General features: G+C 44.0%; 1 protein-coding gene across 22 annotated transcripts in view; it reads left to right on the top strand.

Moving 5' to 3' along the window:
• LOC115164453 (ankyrin-1) overlaps nt 1-6009 on the top strand; it is a 183850-nt gene extending 177841 nt beyond the window's left edge. For all 22 annotated transcript variants that reach the window (XM_029716949.1, XM_029716941.1, XM_029716943.1 and 19 more), the window contains one exon: nt 1987-6009. In XM_029716949.1, coding sequence (XP_029572809.1) covers nt 1987-2028 — 42 coding nt within the window. In that variant the 3' untranslated portion in view covers nt 2029-6009. The remainder of the gene's footprint in view (nt 1-1986) is intronic.
• The last annotated feature ends 11180 nt before the right edge of the window (nt 6010-17189 follow it).

The following is a 17189-nucleotide window of genomic DNA, read 5'->3' as shown; positions in this document are numbered from 1 at the left end:
GGCAACAGAGTTATGAGTCCCGACTCGAACAGTCCTGTCTATGCCCTTAAATATTCCTCTCTTTGTCCTCTTCATCGCCTATCTCCCCCTATCTACTTCTAGATGTTCTATCAGAAAATAATGAAATAGGAAAGGTTGACCGGACCTCCCGATCTTCTTACCCAGATGCCTCTTTACATATGGCTTTATAAGATAGTATATTAGTGTGTTGTGTTTTGCTGTAGATGAGTATCAGTGTGTCAAATACAGTTGGATGTATAACACAACTGTTGTCATACTGTCTTAGGAGAGTGTAAACTACAGCAGATTCTGTGGTCAGTGTGTATAGATTGTGTTACAGTGATTGTGTTACAGTGATTGTGTTACAGTGGGTATTCAGCAGGGTGTGAAGGGGCGGTTCAATGGCTGTCCTTATGTGGTGGCGTAGTACTAATGCTGTACATGTCTGACTGGGTTTACAGTAGGTCTAGCTACATGCAGTATGTTTATGTTTGTGCTGACTGTTGTACCTATTACAGATAGCATTGCATGTGGCTCTACACTATCAAAGGGTGCTGGGGATCCAGCATGTTTTCATAGGTCAAAGTTGACAGGCCAGTTGTTCTTTCAAGTTAAAACTATCTGGAGCAGCTGTGTGTGTGTGTGTGTGTGTGTGTGTGTGTGTGTGTGTGTGTGTGTGTGTGTGTGTGTGTGTGTGTGTGTGTGTGTGTGTGTGTGTGTGTGTGTGTGTGTGTGTGTGTGTGTGTGTGTGTCTGTGTGTGTCTGTGTGTGTGTGTGTGTGTCTGTGTGTCTGTGTGTGCGTGAGTGCGCTCGTGCGTGCATGTCCCTTACTCTGACGTATAAGACACACCCAGACGAGAAACAGGTCCCATGTATTTGCACTCTGAGGAATGCAGTAGCCTTAAATTCAGATTGCTGACATTTCAGACCAGAGACGGCACCAACTACTACACTCAGGTTCACTTTGATTAGTAAGACAGATCTTGACTAAACATTTACATTATAAACAGACCAATGACTTGTTAAAATAACATACTTGACTGACAATGCACAGCACTTTCTTAAAGTAGGAGAACTAGAGCGCCCCAGAGCAGTAGATACTGTAAACTCTGAGTATACGAAACATTAAGGACACCCGCTCTTTCCATGGCGTAGACTGACCAGGTGAAATGTATGATCTCTTATTGATGTTACTTGTTAAATCCACTTCAATCCGTGTAGATGAAAGGGAGGAGACAGGTTAGCCCTTTCCTGCAGTCATAGGACCTAGTGGCCTCATGGGGAGAATGTTATTCATATTCTTTATCATTAATAGATATTTTAAAAAATGTACACAGCAAAACCTGTTTCTACAGTTTTGTTATGTGATGTATATAAAGTGTAATATCGGGATGCAAACTTATAATTGAATACATTTAAACTCTAACTGACATGGTAGATGTCTTCTTTTTTTCAAGACCATACATATGTGTGTGAGGTGTATACTTTTGTTTCACACTCTGTGTGACCCTGATTTAGCCCACTGCAGTAAAAGGTTAAAGAGGGGTTTTTAAGCCTTGAGACGATTGAGACAGGGATTGTGTATGTGTGCCATTCAGAGGGTGAATCGGCAAGACAAAATATTTAAGTGCCTTTGAACAGAGTATGTTAGTAGGTGCCAGGCGCACCGGTTTGTGTCAAGAACTGCAACGCTGCTGGGTTTTTCACGCTCAACAGGTGTCCCTAATGTTTGGTATACTCGGTGTATAAGACTCTGGTATCTAGAGTCCCCTATTTCCATGCTTGAAAGGAAGGTTGCGGTAAATTGTCTCTTTATCCAAGGACAGTTGTAAGACAACGTGCCTACTCACATTTACTGATTTGTCTCTGGGTTCTTGATTTCTGCACCCTGCATGCCGATCCAACAGAACTGTTTGGTCTGATTCTCTACACACTGATGGGAACCTTGTCCGTGCTCCATATAAACTCTGTTCTCTTTCCCTCCAGGATTTGAGCCCTACACCAAAACGATCCTACTTAGACACATGACCGGCAGCAGGTGACCGGAGGAATGAAGAGGAGGAGAATAATGGAGAGAAAAGAAGAGCGATTGGAACGAACAAAACACTAACTTCATAATAACAACAACCACCACGGCAAAGCCGATGATCACGAGAACGAAGTGGATTTACTCGTAGTTTTCTTACCTTTTTAAAAAAAGAAACAATCCAAAAACGTCAACTACTAGGCTAGGAGCATGATTTCATATAAAACAAAAACCAAACACAGACAACAAAAAAATAGCAACCAAAACGTGCTTCCTGTTATATGTATCAGCATGAATGACTGCTGGCGCATGGCCTGTCTTTAACTACAGTACTGGGGGGGGGGGATCACTCCTGTATGGGATAGGAGGCCATGATGGGGTGTAGGGCAAGACGAATATGTCATACGTCCCTTTTCTAAAGAAACAGGGCAGTGTTTGTTTGTGAAACCTCTGAAAAGGGAGACTGTCAAACTACTCTGAATTATCTCTAGGCAACAGGTCACTCTCCCTCCCTGTCACACTGAACAGACTCTTCCAGCAAAAAATATATTAAATACATCACAGGCTGGTTTCAGCCCTTCACTGTCCCACTCCAGTAGCCTACACTTAGGATATTGGTGTTGTACATTCTTTCTGCACTGAAATGCTACGTGACTGAGTGTTACCTGTGTTTTATGTCACCATAACCCTATGTGATGCTAATGAGGCTGCTGTTTCAGACACCTAAACTATTCTTCTGCCCTGGTGTTCTTGTTTTGTTAACTCTATGCGTATATGTTCTATATATCTTGAGATCTGGTGGTTATGAGAACAAACAAAACAAACCTTTGTGTCGTTCTGCCTGTTTTATCTGTCCATTTTTGTGTGTCGGGTTATTTGTTATTTTGTGATTTTCATGTGCTGCCTCCCTTTGCTGTCGTCATCTCACCTAGAGGGCATTATTGGCTTCAGAGACGTTTCACGGTTCTTTGTGTTTTAGAAAGAGGAGGTTCTGTGTTGACTTTCCTCCCCAACCCCACAACCAACCTCCCTGGAGTGGTTTGTGTGTTTCCAGGGTGAATGTAATTGGAGTAAAGGCTGGGGCAATCATGAGAACGTTGGATAGACCTTTCGCCTACCCTGCTATATGTGTGCAGCTATAGTCCAGTTTGTCTGGCGGGTCCTGTCACCACCATCTGTTGTATGTATGCAGCCCACCCACCTCATTCATCTATACACCCCATCCTCACACCCCATCCTCCCTGCACTGCACGCCCTGCCCTGCCTCCCTCCACTCCCCCAGCCTTTCAGTGTAGATGCAGCACTCCTGTTCAGTCCCTCTCAATGTGGATATTATGTAGCAGTTCTGTTCTTTACCAGCAGGGGTCAGAGTCCCCCTAGTTAACGTAGCATCTCCCCTCTGATGTGTCTGTCACACAGCAACAGATTGTCAGTCTGATATCACAGGATATATCCAAGAGGGTTTACAGATCATCTCAGCATCTACCCATCATTCGATAAGGGTAAAAAAGTAACTTCAACACTACAGGTAGTAATGTAGCACTGGTTAAGCTGGTTACATGTGACAGTCAGTCAGAGAGAGGTAGGTATCTACAGAGATTTGAAAGTGTTGGGATTGTAAGTGTTGCTTGTTTTGTTGGCGAAGACAACCAGCCACCAATCACTGTGATAAGAAACTGTAATACTGACCCACAACTGTGAGCCCACACAACCCCACCACAAACCTGTCTCCTTTCCTCTCGCCCCTCTCCTGATGTCTGTACACCCCTACCCCTTTTCCCATCAGAAATGTATTGTCTGGTGTTTGTTTAAAGGAAAGCAATAACATTGGTCGAAAGAGTAGGTCTTAATGTGTGTGTGTGGGGGGGGGGGGGGGGGGGGGGGGGGTGTAGGCGTTCTTACTACTTTTACCTTAGATGTACTGTCTGATTAGGAGAGATGCCAGAGCCCCAATAAGACTCCTGCTATCCACTTGACCTGCATGGAACATAAATCAATTCCATGTTGGTTGCACAAAGTAGACAAAGGAGACAAGTTAGTGGACTGAGTTACTGGTTTGCATTATTGGAGAGTTGTTTTCTTCAAATGTTTTCTCCCAGTCCCAACAGTGTTTGGTTTTTGATTGTGTGTGTTTGAAGGTTGGTTGGCAAGGAATAGCCATTCCCTGAGGTTTATGCAAGCCATCCAAAAATGTCCACTCATTGTTCTTTTAAGCCTTAATGGCATAAATATTTAATTTTAAGGAGAAATTCTAATAGTGTGCATGCGTGTGTGTGTATGCGAGCGGATGTGTGTGTGTGTAATGAGTCCACTGATTGTAAGTACAATTGAGACTGACACCGTACAACGTTATTTAGTGTTGACAGATGACAGTGCAGGGTTGAGGGCGGTGAATTAGCATGGGTGTGAAGGTGATCTGACTCTATTGGTGGACATTAAACCGAGGCTCTCCGGTCCCTAACCTGATTTAAACATGGTTTACAGTAGTGTTACCTCAGTACAGTACACCATCCCACGTCATGTAGATTAGTTGTAATGCTGTACATCCTCTTGGCATTGTATCGTAACGGATCTTGATACATTACATTGCTCATATCGAAGGAAAACCTGTGTCCCAAACACTCCAGAGAGTATATGAACAAACACTCTGCAATAATAATACCCAGACATTGAAATGAGTCTCCAGTCCAGACCCATAGTTTATCAGCCTCTGTAGCCACAGGTAATGAATGTAAGTTCTTGCTCTGTACATATTAGTTAACTAGGTAGGCTAGACGCCCGACTGTTGAGTCTATCTATTGAACTCAGGATCTGTTGTTGTTTAAGAAACTGTATAACACTGAACACATATGAATAGATATGTCGTCCATATAACCCATCCATGCATAATCACAACGAGGGAACGAGCAAGAGAAAGAGAGCACATATAAAACTCAAGTTTTTGTTTTGAGACATTTGATCATCTATCCCTCCCTCTGCACCATGAAAACATATCATGTTTATGACCACACCTTGACTGGGTCAAAGCTACGGGGGCAACAGAAAGAGGAATGGGGAAGCACCTCCATGTGACTGCTTAAGGTTGGCTCAGTAAGAGCTTAAGGAAAACCAGACATACATACATTATGCATTCATTATGCTTCTTAGTTTGGTTTCTGTATCTGGTCATTTGTGTGTACACAGCGTAGGCCTACAGTCTTTAAGTCTGGATGTAATGGGGTTGGGGCTGGAGACTTGTGGAGGTGGTAGACAGGGAAAGCAGACTGGGCGTTAGTTAGACAACTCTCTGAGACAGCATAGTGGCTTCACTGGCTAGGCTTTGACAAGTATTTTTCCTCAACACCGCCCACCCCCATTCCATCCCCGCTCCCTAAAACCAAAAAGAGATTGAGACAGTTCTAAGGCTTCCTTCTACACAGTGACAGGCTGAGTGGAAGAGTCAAGGAGAGGGAGGACTCGATAAAACATTAGACCATGGAGGTGACGACATAAACCAAGTTCATGCAAAAATATTAACTGTTGCAAAAACTAGAGAACACGTATACTCGTTTAGAATGGATTGAAGACATTATTCATGCAATAGCATATTACTCAATACTAAGGAATGCACCTGCGCACATGCACAGAAAATGTTTTTAATATAAATGAATATATATAAAATATACGAAAATATATATTTACTTAGAATGCTATGCACCCTTACTTGTCAGCGGGATTATAGTTATTTTATGGATGTACTTTTAGCCTCATAGCTACCAAGAGACTGTTGAGTTATGGGTAATGCCTGCAACCTGGGAAAAATAGGGGCCTTGTGCGTATTTGAACTTGTTTTGTTTGCTTTTATATTGTTATTGAGAGGTCAAATATGACAAATATATACATGTACAAGCCTTTTAATCAAATGAAATCTGAAGACATCTATAGATAATTTACCCTGTACACCAGCTCAAATCATTTATGTAATAATAAAGAAATAAAATGTCCTTGTGTTTTTATGTGTATGAGTTTGTATGAGACGAGTCCATCCATGTATTATTTTACACTGTTAATTGTACATGAACAATATCAATACATTTCACCAGATGGCAGTATAAGCTTGTTTTTTTCAATGACTCTGACGTTTTCACAGCGGGGTATTCTTTCATAGCAGGAAACGTACTGTCTCTGGCGTTGAGAAATGAGTTGTATTATCATGAAAGTCCTGCAGCATTATGTCCGTAATAGCTCGGAATAATGAATAGGTCCATTTTCCCAAGCATTGCATTCATCATCGTATAGCTATAATATTTCTAGCATTTTCAAGAACACATACATTCAAAGACAAGGAGGGAACGAGCAAGAGAAAGAGAGCACATATAAAACTCGAGTTGATGTTTTGAGACATTTGATCATCTATCCCTCCCACTGCACCATGAAAACCTATCATGTTTATGACCACACAGACCAGACATACGTACATTATACATTCATTATGCTCCTTAATTGATTGATACCACCTAAATCAGTTTGGCTCAAGCTCTCATAGTCTGCGTTTAGACAGGAAGCCCAATTCTGATTCTTTTTTCACTAATTGGTCCTTGACCAATCAGATCAGCTCTGAAAAAGATCTGTTGAAAAGATGTGATGTGATTGGTCAAAAGACCAATTAGTGAAAAAGGGATTTGAATTGGGCTGCCTGTCTAAACACAGGCTAACCATACTATTTTCCAATTTGGACATTTTACATCCAAGTAAAATGGGAGAGGGAGTTGAGCAGGAATATGTAGTGGTAGATGTGTGGTTGGGAGGGGGGATCTGGTAACTGAACTTTTACAACCTGTGTAAGAGACTAGAGTTAATGGCTCTTGGGAGTGTAGAAGGTCAAGATAGGAGACGGGTGATGTGGTGTGGGGATTATAATGCCCACAGTACACTTTGGGGAGGGGCACGGACTGATATAAATGGTGTTGGAGAAAGGGCTTGTGTGCCTTAATGATGTCCGGGGAACCAGGATTGACCCAGTAATTGGAACTCAATCTGATCTGGATCTTACTCGAGATGTAGTTGGAAGGCAGATGTACAGTGCCTTCGGAAAGTATTCAGACCCCTTGACTTTTTCCACATTTTGTTACGTTGCTGCCTTATTCTAAAATTGATTAAATAAAACTTTTTCCTCAGCAATCTACACACAATACCCCATAATGACATTACAAAAACAGGTTTTAAGACATTTTTGCACATTTATTAAAAATAAAAAACAGAAATAACTTATTTACATAAGTATTCAGACACTTTGCTATGAGACTCGAAATTGATCTCAGGTGCATCCTGTTGCCTTTGATCATACTTGAGATGTTGTTACAACTTGATTGAAGTCCACATGTGGTAAATTCAATTGATTTGACATGATTTGGAAAGGCACATACCTGTCTATATAAGGTCCCACAGTTGACAGTGCGTGTCAGAGCAAAAACCAAGCCATGATGTCGAAGGAATTGTCTGTAGAGCTCCGAGATAGGATTGTGTCAAGGTGACCAAGAACCCGATGGTCACTTTGACAGAGCTCTAGACTTCCTCTGTGGAGATAGAAGAACCTTCCAGTAGGACAACCATCTCAGCAACACTCCACCAATCAGGCCTTTATGGTAGAGTGGCCAGATGGAAGCCACTCCTCAGTAAAAGGCACATGACAGCCCGCTTGGAGTTTGCCAAAAGGCACCTAAAGACTCTCTTCTCTGGTGAAACCAAGATTCAAGTCTTTGGCCTGAATGGCAAGCGTCACATCTGGAGGAAACCTGGCACCATCCCTACAGTGAAGCATGGTGGTGGCAGTATCATGCTGTGGTGATGTTTTTCAGCGGCAGGGACTGGGAGACTAGTCAGGATCGAGGCAAAGATGAACGGAGCAAAGTAATGGGAGATCCTTGATGAGGACCTCAAACCGGGGTGAAGGTTCACCTTCCAATAGGACATCAACCCTACGCACACAGCCAAGACAATGCAGGAGTGGCTTTGGGACAAGTCTCTGAATGTTCTTGAGTGGCCCAGCTAGAGCCCGGACTTGAACCCAATCAAACATCTCTGGAGACTTGAAAATAGCTGTGCAGTCACGCTCCCCATCCAACCTGACAGAGCTTGAGAGGATCTGCATAGAAGAATGGGAGAAACTCCCAAAATACAGGTGTGCCAAGCTTGTAGCGTCATACCCCAAAAAACCTGATGCTGTAATCGCTGCCAAAGGTGTTTCAACAAAGTACTGAGTAAAGGGTCTGAATGTAACTGTGGTATTTCAGTTTTTATATATATATTTATATTATCAAAAAAAAATAACGTTTTTGCTTTGTACTGTTTGTAGATTAATGAGGGAAAAAAATATATATAATCCATTTTAGAATAAGACTGTAATGTAACAAAATGTAAAAAAAAGTCAAGGGGTCTGAATACTTTCCGAAGGCACTGTAGTTGGAAGGTATGGGAGGATTCTACAGGGAGTAGTCATCACTAACCAATCATGTGTACTATAGGAATGAGGGTGAAATATACTGCAGGAAATGGGATAAGGAGAGGGATATTTAGGAAAGTGGAATGGGGTCAGTTTCAGGAGTTGAGTGAACAGGGGCTGTTGCAGGTGGATCTCTTCAGACATAACCTTTAACTAGGCAAGTCAGTTACAGTTTTTCTCAATTGTTTACACACAAATACTGGTACTTGAGACACAATGACCACAACATGTAACTCATGCACCAACCCCCTGAACCAATTTTGCTAAACTACAAGCACAATTCCTGCTTTACACTCAAATTGCAGTTCTAAAACACACTTTTTTCAAAACACTGCACACAATTCTTTGCATTTGGCCCAATTTTCATGCAGAAAATCTCTTGTTTTCACACTGCCATTCAAATACGCACACTGACTCATCACATGGGCAAACACCCGTCACACAGTTTTACAATTAGCAATCAGAGCTTTAGCATAAAAGGGCAACAGGTGAGCTCTTCTGTTTTGGAGCAATGGATGCCAACATTGAGGCAGAGCCAGAGGAGTGAGAGTAAGAGGAGGAGGACGGGGAGGACAAGGACGAGGACGAGGAAGGCCAAGGACCGTAATCTCTAATGAGATCCGAGCCACTTTGGTTGGTCATGTGGTCAACCATGGTCTAACAATGAGGGAAGCTGGGCAAAGAGTACAGACAAATTTGAGCAGGTACACTGTAGCATCCATCATCCGGACATTCCGAAATGAGAATAGGTAAGAAATCTACTCTCACTAGAAAATTGCAGTACTGCATATCAATACAGTACTTAATGAGTACAGGAGTACAGTATTGCCTGTGGACTGTTCTGTAGGACTGTAAAAATAAAGTATGTTTCAAGTATTTGGGAAATTTATTCCTACTTTGTATTTACAGTATTTTACTATTTGTTTGGCAGAACTGAAAGATTACCAACACAAGGTGGTCGGGAACGTGTTCTGTCTCCTGAACAGGAAACTGAAATCATGAACATGGTCCTAGAAAATAACGCCATAACATTACGGCAAATACAAAGAAAATTAATAGAAAACAATGAGATATTTAAAAATATTGATAGGGTAAGCTTTTTAGTTGTTTATCTCCCTCCATATTCTCCATTCCTCAATCCTATTGAGGAATTTTTTTCTGCCTGGAGATGGAAAGTGTATGACCGAAATCCACAAACGCGTATACCTCTTCTCCAAGCTATGGAAGACGCATGTGGAGATATAGCAGCTGATGCTTTTCATGGCTGGAATCGCCATGCTAGGCGATATTTCCCCCGCTGCTTGGCGAGGGAAAACATTGCTTGTGATGTGGATGAGGTGCTGTAGCCAGACCGCAACAGAAGAGAGGATGAAGCATAGTTTTTTTATTATTTTTACTGTAACTGTATACATTCAATTCTTCTGTTTTGTATGTAGACCACTGTATGTGCAACTTTGTGTTGGTTGGGAATGGGATGTACACTGTGTACATTGTTTTTGTGGGAAAAATAAAATATATTTGTTACTGTGTATTTGTGTGTTCTGAGTATAAAAACAATATTCTCAAATATTTTACAACACACTTATGTATGTACTGTCTGTAGTAATGGCAACACTGAACCAAAAAAAGGCCTAAGTCATTATGATGAATGGAGAAGAAATGTTTTCCATTCATCATAGTGTTTTACATTGAGCACATCAGTGTTCAACTGGTTCTTATAAATGTCTATTCATATGATGGTTTGTGTGTGTCATTTGAAAACAAAATACCATTTTGATAAGAAATAACATTGTTTTGAATGTAAAGTTTCATTTTGCTGGAGAATTGAGGGGTTTTGCCCATTGTGTGTGTGTTTTTTGATTTGTGTGTAGAGTTCTGAGAATATGAGGCATGCTTTCAGAAAATGTGTGTAAACAATCGAGAAACTGTAAGAACAAATTCTTATTTACAATGATGGCCTAGAAACAGTGGGTTAACTGCCTTGTTCAGGGGCAAAACAGACAATTTTGACCTTGTCAGCTCGGGGATTCGATCTAGCAATCTTTCAGTTACTGGCCCAATGCTCTAACCACTCAGCTACCTACCGCCCCAGATATAGTGAGTGATGGAGTAAGAGTAGCAATAGTAGGGGCCGCAAGGCAGGTGATTTCTATGGGTACAGGGAGGAGAAGGGGGAAGGCAGGGGATTCCAATGTGTACAGGGGGGAGAAGGGGGAAGGCAGGTGATTTCTATGGGTACAGGGGGGAGAAGGGGGAAGGCAGGGGATTCCTATGGGTACGGGGGGAGAGGGGGAAGGCAGGGGATTCCTATGGGTAGAGGGGGGAGAAGGGTGAAGGCAGGTGATTCCAATGGGTACAGGGGGGAGAAGGGGGAAGGCAGGGGATTCCTATGGGTACAGGGGGGAGAAGGGGGAAGGCAGGGGATTCCTATGGGTACAGAGGGGAGAAGGGGGAAGGCAGGTGATTCCTGTGGGTACAGAGGGGAGAAGGGGGAAGGCAGGTGATTCCTATGGGTACAGAGGGGAGAAAGAGTAACGCAGTTCCCTGGTGGACTGAAGAGTGCAGAAAAGCTGTGAAAATTAGGAACAGGGCTTTCAGGACGTTGAAAAGGTCCCATACCTATCAGCACATGATTCAGTATTAACAAGCATAAGCAGTAGTAAGGAGGACCATTAGGACAGCTAAGAGGACAGCTAAGAGGACTACTCCAGTGGAAGAGGTATGGGGGATGATTAAGAGGATGAGTGAGGTCAGAGTAGATTGGGATCTTCCTGTGCTGAAATGTTGGGAGTCTGTTGTAGTGAGAGACATGGAGAAGGCAGAGATGTTAGCCCAGGCATTTGTGAAAGTCCACAGCTCAAATAATTTAAAGGACGAGGGACAGCGTGGAAAAGAGAGGGTCAGAGGAGAGCATCCAGGGATCCTGGATCTGAGAGAGGTGGTGGAGGATGCATTGAATGTTCCTTTTACGTTGGATGAGATTAAGAGAGCAATAGCTAAAGCTGGGGTAACATCTCCTGGGGAGGATGAGATGTGTTACATCATGATGGCTCGTCTCAGTGACACTGCAATGGGAAAAGTATTGGGCCTTTACAAGAAGGTGTGGCATTAAGGAAAGCTGCCTGACAGTTGGAAGCAGGCAGTAGTGGTGCCGATACGGAAATCAGGGAAAGGCCCTACTAATCCATCAAGTTATAGGCCGATAGCTTTGACATCTCATGTCTGTAAACGTATGGAAAGGATGATAACAGAAAGGCTGACGTACTTCCTGGAGATCAGAGGCCTAATGTCATCAGATCAAGGTGGGTTCAGGAAAGGCAGGGGAACGATGGATCATGTACTGTGTCTACAGTCAGTCATACGGAAGGCACATGCACATAAGGAGGTGTTTTCTTTGATGTAGAGAAGTGTCACGTCCTGACCAGTATAGAGGATATTTTGTTATTGTAGTTTGGTCAGGACGTGGCAGAGGGTAGTTGATTTATGTATTACGGGGTTTGTTGGTCACTGGTTTATGTTTGTATTTCTATGGGTATGTTCTAGGTTAGTTTTTCTATGTGTAGGTTGGGTGCTGGACTCTCAATTGGAGGCAGGTGTTTCTAGTTGCCTCTGATTGGGAGTCCTATAAGTAGGTGTGTGTTTTGTTTGTCACTTGTGGGTAGTTATTTGTTAGCACTGCTTTTATTGAGCCTGCTACTCTGTTCCTAGTTTGTTTATTGTTTTTTCGTGGTGTTCTCATTTTTATAATAAAGATGTTGAGCACGCAACCCGCTGCGCCTTGGTCCCGTTCTATCTTCCACGACAGCCCTTACAAGAAGGCCTATGATATGATTTGGAAGGAGGGCCTGCTCATCAAATTGGATAGGATGGGGGTTGGAGGATTTTATTTTTGGACAATCAATACAATTGAAGGTGGGGAGCTCTAGGTCAGAAAGTTATGAAGTAGATAATAGTACCCTCCAGGGAAGTGCGATTAGTACTTTGTTGTTCTCCATTATGATTGATTATGTATTCTCTCACGTGTGACCAGATACTGGGAGGTCATTGTTTGCGGATGACGGGGTGTTGTGGAAGACAGGGAGCAATATTCCCCATAGTCTTACAGCCGGAAGCGATCAGAGAAGTTGAACAGTGGTCCCTCAAGTGGGCTTCAAGTTCTCAGTTGAGAAAACACAGACTGTTTTTTACTAGAAGGAAGGTTGGGGAGGAAATATGCCTAAAGCTGTATGGGAGGAATCTGAAGAGGGTGGGTGTCACGACTTCCGCCGAAGTCGGTCCGTCTCCTTGTTCGGGCGGTGTTCGCCGGTCGACGTCACCGACCTTCTAGCCCTCGCTGATCCATTTTTCATTTTCCATTGGTTTTGTCTTGTCTTCCTTCACACCTGGTTCCAATCCCATCAATTACATGTTGTGTATTTAACCCTCTGTTTCCCCTCATGTCCTTGTCGGTGATTGTTTGATTGTATGTTATGTTCTGGTGTGCGACGGGTTTTGTACCCACTTTTATTATTTTGTATATTTTGGTTTTCGGAGTTTTGTGAGCCCTTATTAAACGACTCCGTTTTATACCAAGTTCGTTCTCCTGCGCCTGACTTCCCTGCCACCAGCACGCACCCATTACAGTGGGAGTGTTTAGGTTTCTGGGGGTCAGGTTTGACACTCAAATTACATGGGCAGAACATATTAACAGAGTAGTAATTAAAGGAAATAAAATATTGAATGTGATGCGTTGCCTGTCAGGAATGGTGTGGGGGGCGGATAGAATGGTGTTGAATATTTTATTTATAGCTCTATTAAGGTCCTCACTGGACTATAGCAGTGTAGCATATGGATCAGCAGCTCGCTCCTACATCTTTAAAAAAAAAGCTAGCTGTAATCCAGGCTCAAGCTCTAAGAATATGTTGTGGAGCCTCCCATGTTGTGGAGCCTCCTCAGGACCTCCCTGTTGGCAGCGCTGGAGGTAGAGTTGGGGGAGATGGCGTTTAAAGTTGAACACAACAACTAACCATGACATATTGGGTAAATCTTCAAGGACATAAGGTTACACATCCTGCAACAAAAAAAGTGCTCCTAGAGTGCTGGGAACATGAACGAGATCTGAATACAAATGTTTGGTGGATAGGTAATGTCATGGTGAGAGATAGGACTGCTTGGATGGGAGTTCAACCCTTCTTCTTGCTATCCCACCTTGGTTGCTCCCTCAGCCAGTGATAGACCTAGGGTTGCTTGACAGGGTAAGAGCTGGTGAGGAAAGAGTAGATCCAGTAAATATTTTAAGTGAACATTTAAGAACTCAGTACTATGCTGTCTTGAATATATTCACTAATGGATCTAAGGACCATAAAACAGGGAGGACAGGTGCAGCTTTTAGTGTTCCTGAATGTAAGGTGGCAGTGACAAAAAGAGCAACGGATTGTTTATCCGTATACGCAATGGAGTTGCTGGCCGTACTCTTGGCTGAAGAGTGGGTGGAGGCCAGACAGGGTAATCATCTGCTCTGACTCATGTGCAGTACTGATGAGCTTAAATTCCTTTGTGTCACAGAGAAGTCTGTATTCCCAGTGTAACAGTGTAGGTTCCATCCCTCTCTTCGCCCCAACCCGGGCTCGAACCAGGGACCCTTGCACACATCAACAACTGACACCCCACGAAGCCTCGTTACCCATCGCGCCACAAAAGCCGCGGCCCTTGCAACGCAAGGGGAAACCCTACTTCAAGTCTCAGAGCGAGTGACGTCACTGATTGAAACGCTATTAGTGCGCACCACCGCTAACTAACTAGCCATTTCACATCGGTTACACCAGTCATGTGAAATCCATAGATTAGGGCATATCTGTATTCCCAGTCATGTGAAATCCATAGATTAGAGCATATCTGTATTCCTAGTCATGTGAAATCCATAGATTAGGGCCTAAATGTATTTAAATTGACTGATTTCCTTATATGAACTGTAACTCAGTAAAATCTTTAAAATTGTTGCGTTTATATTTTTGTTCTGTGTATTCCGAGTAGGATAGCAACCTACACAAGAAATAACTAATATTGGTAGCCATCTAGACGTCACTGTGATTTACATTTACATTTACATTTAAGTCATTTAGCAGACGCTCTTATCCAGAGCGACTTACAAATTGGTGCATTCACCTATAATATCCAGTAGAACAAACACTTTACAATAGTGCATCTAAATCCTTTAAAGGGGGGGGGGTTAGAAGGATTACTTTATCCTATCCCAGGTATTCCTTAAAGAGGTGGGGTTTCAGGTGTCTCCGGAAGGTGGTGATTGACTCCGCTGTCCTGGCATCGTGAGGGAGATTGTTCCACCATTGGGGTGCCAGAGCGGCGAACAGTTTTGACTGGGCTGAGCGGGAACTGTGCTTCCTCAGAGGTAGGGAGGCGAGCAGGCCAGAGGTGGATGAACGCAGTGCCCTTGTTTGGGTGTAGGGCCTGATCAGAGCCTGAAGGTACGGAGGTGCCGTTCCCCTCACAGCTCCGTAGGCAAGCACCATGGTCTTGTAGCGGATGCGAGCTTCAACTGGAAGCCAGTGGAGAGAGCGGAGGAGCGGGGTGACGTGAGAGAACTTGGGAAGGTTGAACACCAGACGGGCTGCGGCGTTCTGGATGAGTTGTAGGGGTTTGATGGCACAGGCAGGGAACCCAGCCAACAGCGAGTTGCAGTAATCCAGACGGGAGATGACAAGTGCCTGGATTAGGACCTGCGCCTCTTCCTGTGTGAGGCAGGGTCGTACTCTGCGAATGTTGTAGAGCATGAACCTACAGGATCGGGTCACCGCCTTGATGTTAGTGGAGAACGACAGGGTGTTGTCCAGGATCACGCCAAGGTTCTTAGCACTCTGGGAGGAGGACACAAGGGAGTTGTCAACCGTGATGGCGAGATCATGGAACGGGCAGTCCTTCCCCGGGAGGAAGAGCAGCTCCGTCTTGCCGAGGTTCAGCTTGAGGTGGTGATCCGTCATCCACACTGATATGTCTGCCAGACATGCAGAGATGCGATTCGCCACCTGGTTGTCAGAAGGGGGAAAGGAGAAGATTAATTGTGTGTCGTCTGCATAGCAATGATAGGAGAGACCGTGTGAGGATATGACAGAGCCAAGTGACTTGGTGTATAGCGAGAATAGGAGAGGGCCTAGAACAGAGCCCTGGGGGACACCAGTGGTGAGAGCACGTGGTGCGGAGACAGCTTCTCGCCACGCCACCTGGTAGGAGCGACCTGTCAGGTAGGACGCAATCCAAGCGTGGGCCGCGCCGGAGATGCGCAGCTCGGAGAGGGTGGAGAGGAGGATCTGATGGTTCACAGTATCAAAGGCAGCAGATAGGTCTAGAAGGATGAGAGCAGAGGAGAGAGAGTTAGCTTTAGCAGTGCGGAGAGCCTCCGTGACACAGAGAAGAGCAGTCTCAGTTGAATGCCCAGTCTTGAAACCTGACTGATTAGGATCAAGAAGGTCGTTCTGAGAGAGATAGCAGGAGAGCTGGCCAAGGACGGCACGTTCAAGAGTTTTGGAGAGAAAAGAAAGAAGGGATACTGGTCTGTAGTTGTTGACATCGGAGGGATCGAGTGTAGGTTTTTTCAGAAGGGGTGCAACTCTCGCTCTCTTGAAGACGGAAGGGACGTAGCCAGCGGTCAAGGATGAGTTGATGAGCGAGGTGAGGTAGGGGATACAGTCTACTCGGTATCAGTATCATCCTTAGCTTTTGGTCCCATGTGGCTCAGTTGGTAGAGCATGGTGTTTGCAACGCCAGGGTTGTGGGTTCGATTCCCACGGGGGACCAGTATGGGGAGAAGAAAAAAAAAATGTATGAAATGTATGCATTCACTACTGTAAGTCGCTCTGGATAAGAGCGTCTGCTAAATGACTAAAATGTAAAAAAAAATGTAAGACAAGATTGAGATTTTGCAGGGCCTGTTTAGGGTGAGACAGATGAGGATATTTGTGATGTTCCTCTGGGTACCAGCTCATGTCGGAGTAGAGGGGAATGAGGTGGTGGATCTTCTCGCCAAGCAGACTCTCAAACATCCTAATGTTGATATTGAAATGTCAATCAGTAAAGCAGAATCCAAGGGGTTAAAAAGAACAAAAAAAATAATAATTAAAAAATGTGCCCTGGCCGAGTCTCTACACATCTCGTTCCATCCTTCTCTCCTGTATGTGCGGTCAAGAGCCGCTCACATTTTCAGCGGTGTAGGGAACAGAGGTAAGAACCTTGAATCAGTGGTTAAAAACAAATGGCAAGAGTTGTGGAACAGAGAGGGAAAGGGAAGACACCTGTATACGATACAGGAAAAGGTGGAGGCAGGGAGGTCCTCAGGTCAAGAGAGAAGGGAGGAAAGTGTAACACCCAAGGCTCAGTACATTGAAATTGGTGGGGAAACATCTGACTGGGAGGTGTGATCACTGTCAGGAGCAGATGGAGACAGTGGAAAACGTGTTATTTCAGTGCCAGCAATATGGGAGGGAAGAGAGAGATTGTTGTTAGATTTAATAATGGTGTTGAAGAGCCGAGCTTAAGTGAACTGCTGGGAAAATCTTCAGGGCTTGTAGTATTTAATTGTGTATTTTGAGAATAATGGGTAGGAGCTTAGCACTGTTGAGTGCTACATCCCAAGGGGCTCGTGCTGATTGTACGGAGATTGTGACAGCCGGTTAAATGGCGTCCCTTGAG

Source organism: Salmo trutta, chromosome 27 (assembly GCF_901001165.1).
Source record: "Salmo trutta chromosome 27, fSalTru1.1, whole genome shotgun sequence".
In the NCBI taxonomy this organism is placed as follows: Eukaryota; Metazoa; Chordata; class Actinopteri; order Salmoniformes; family Salmonidae; genus Salmo; species Salmo trutta.
The sequence above is the reverse complement of the archived record's forward strand: the minus strand, read 5'-3'. Positions and strand labels throughout refer to the sequence as shown.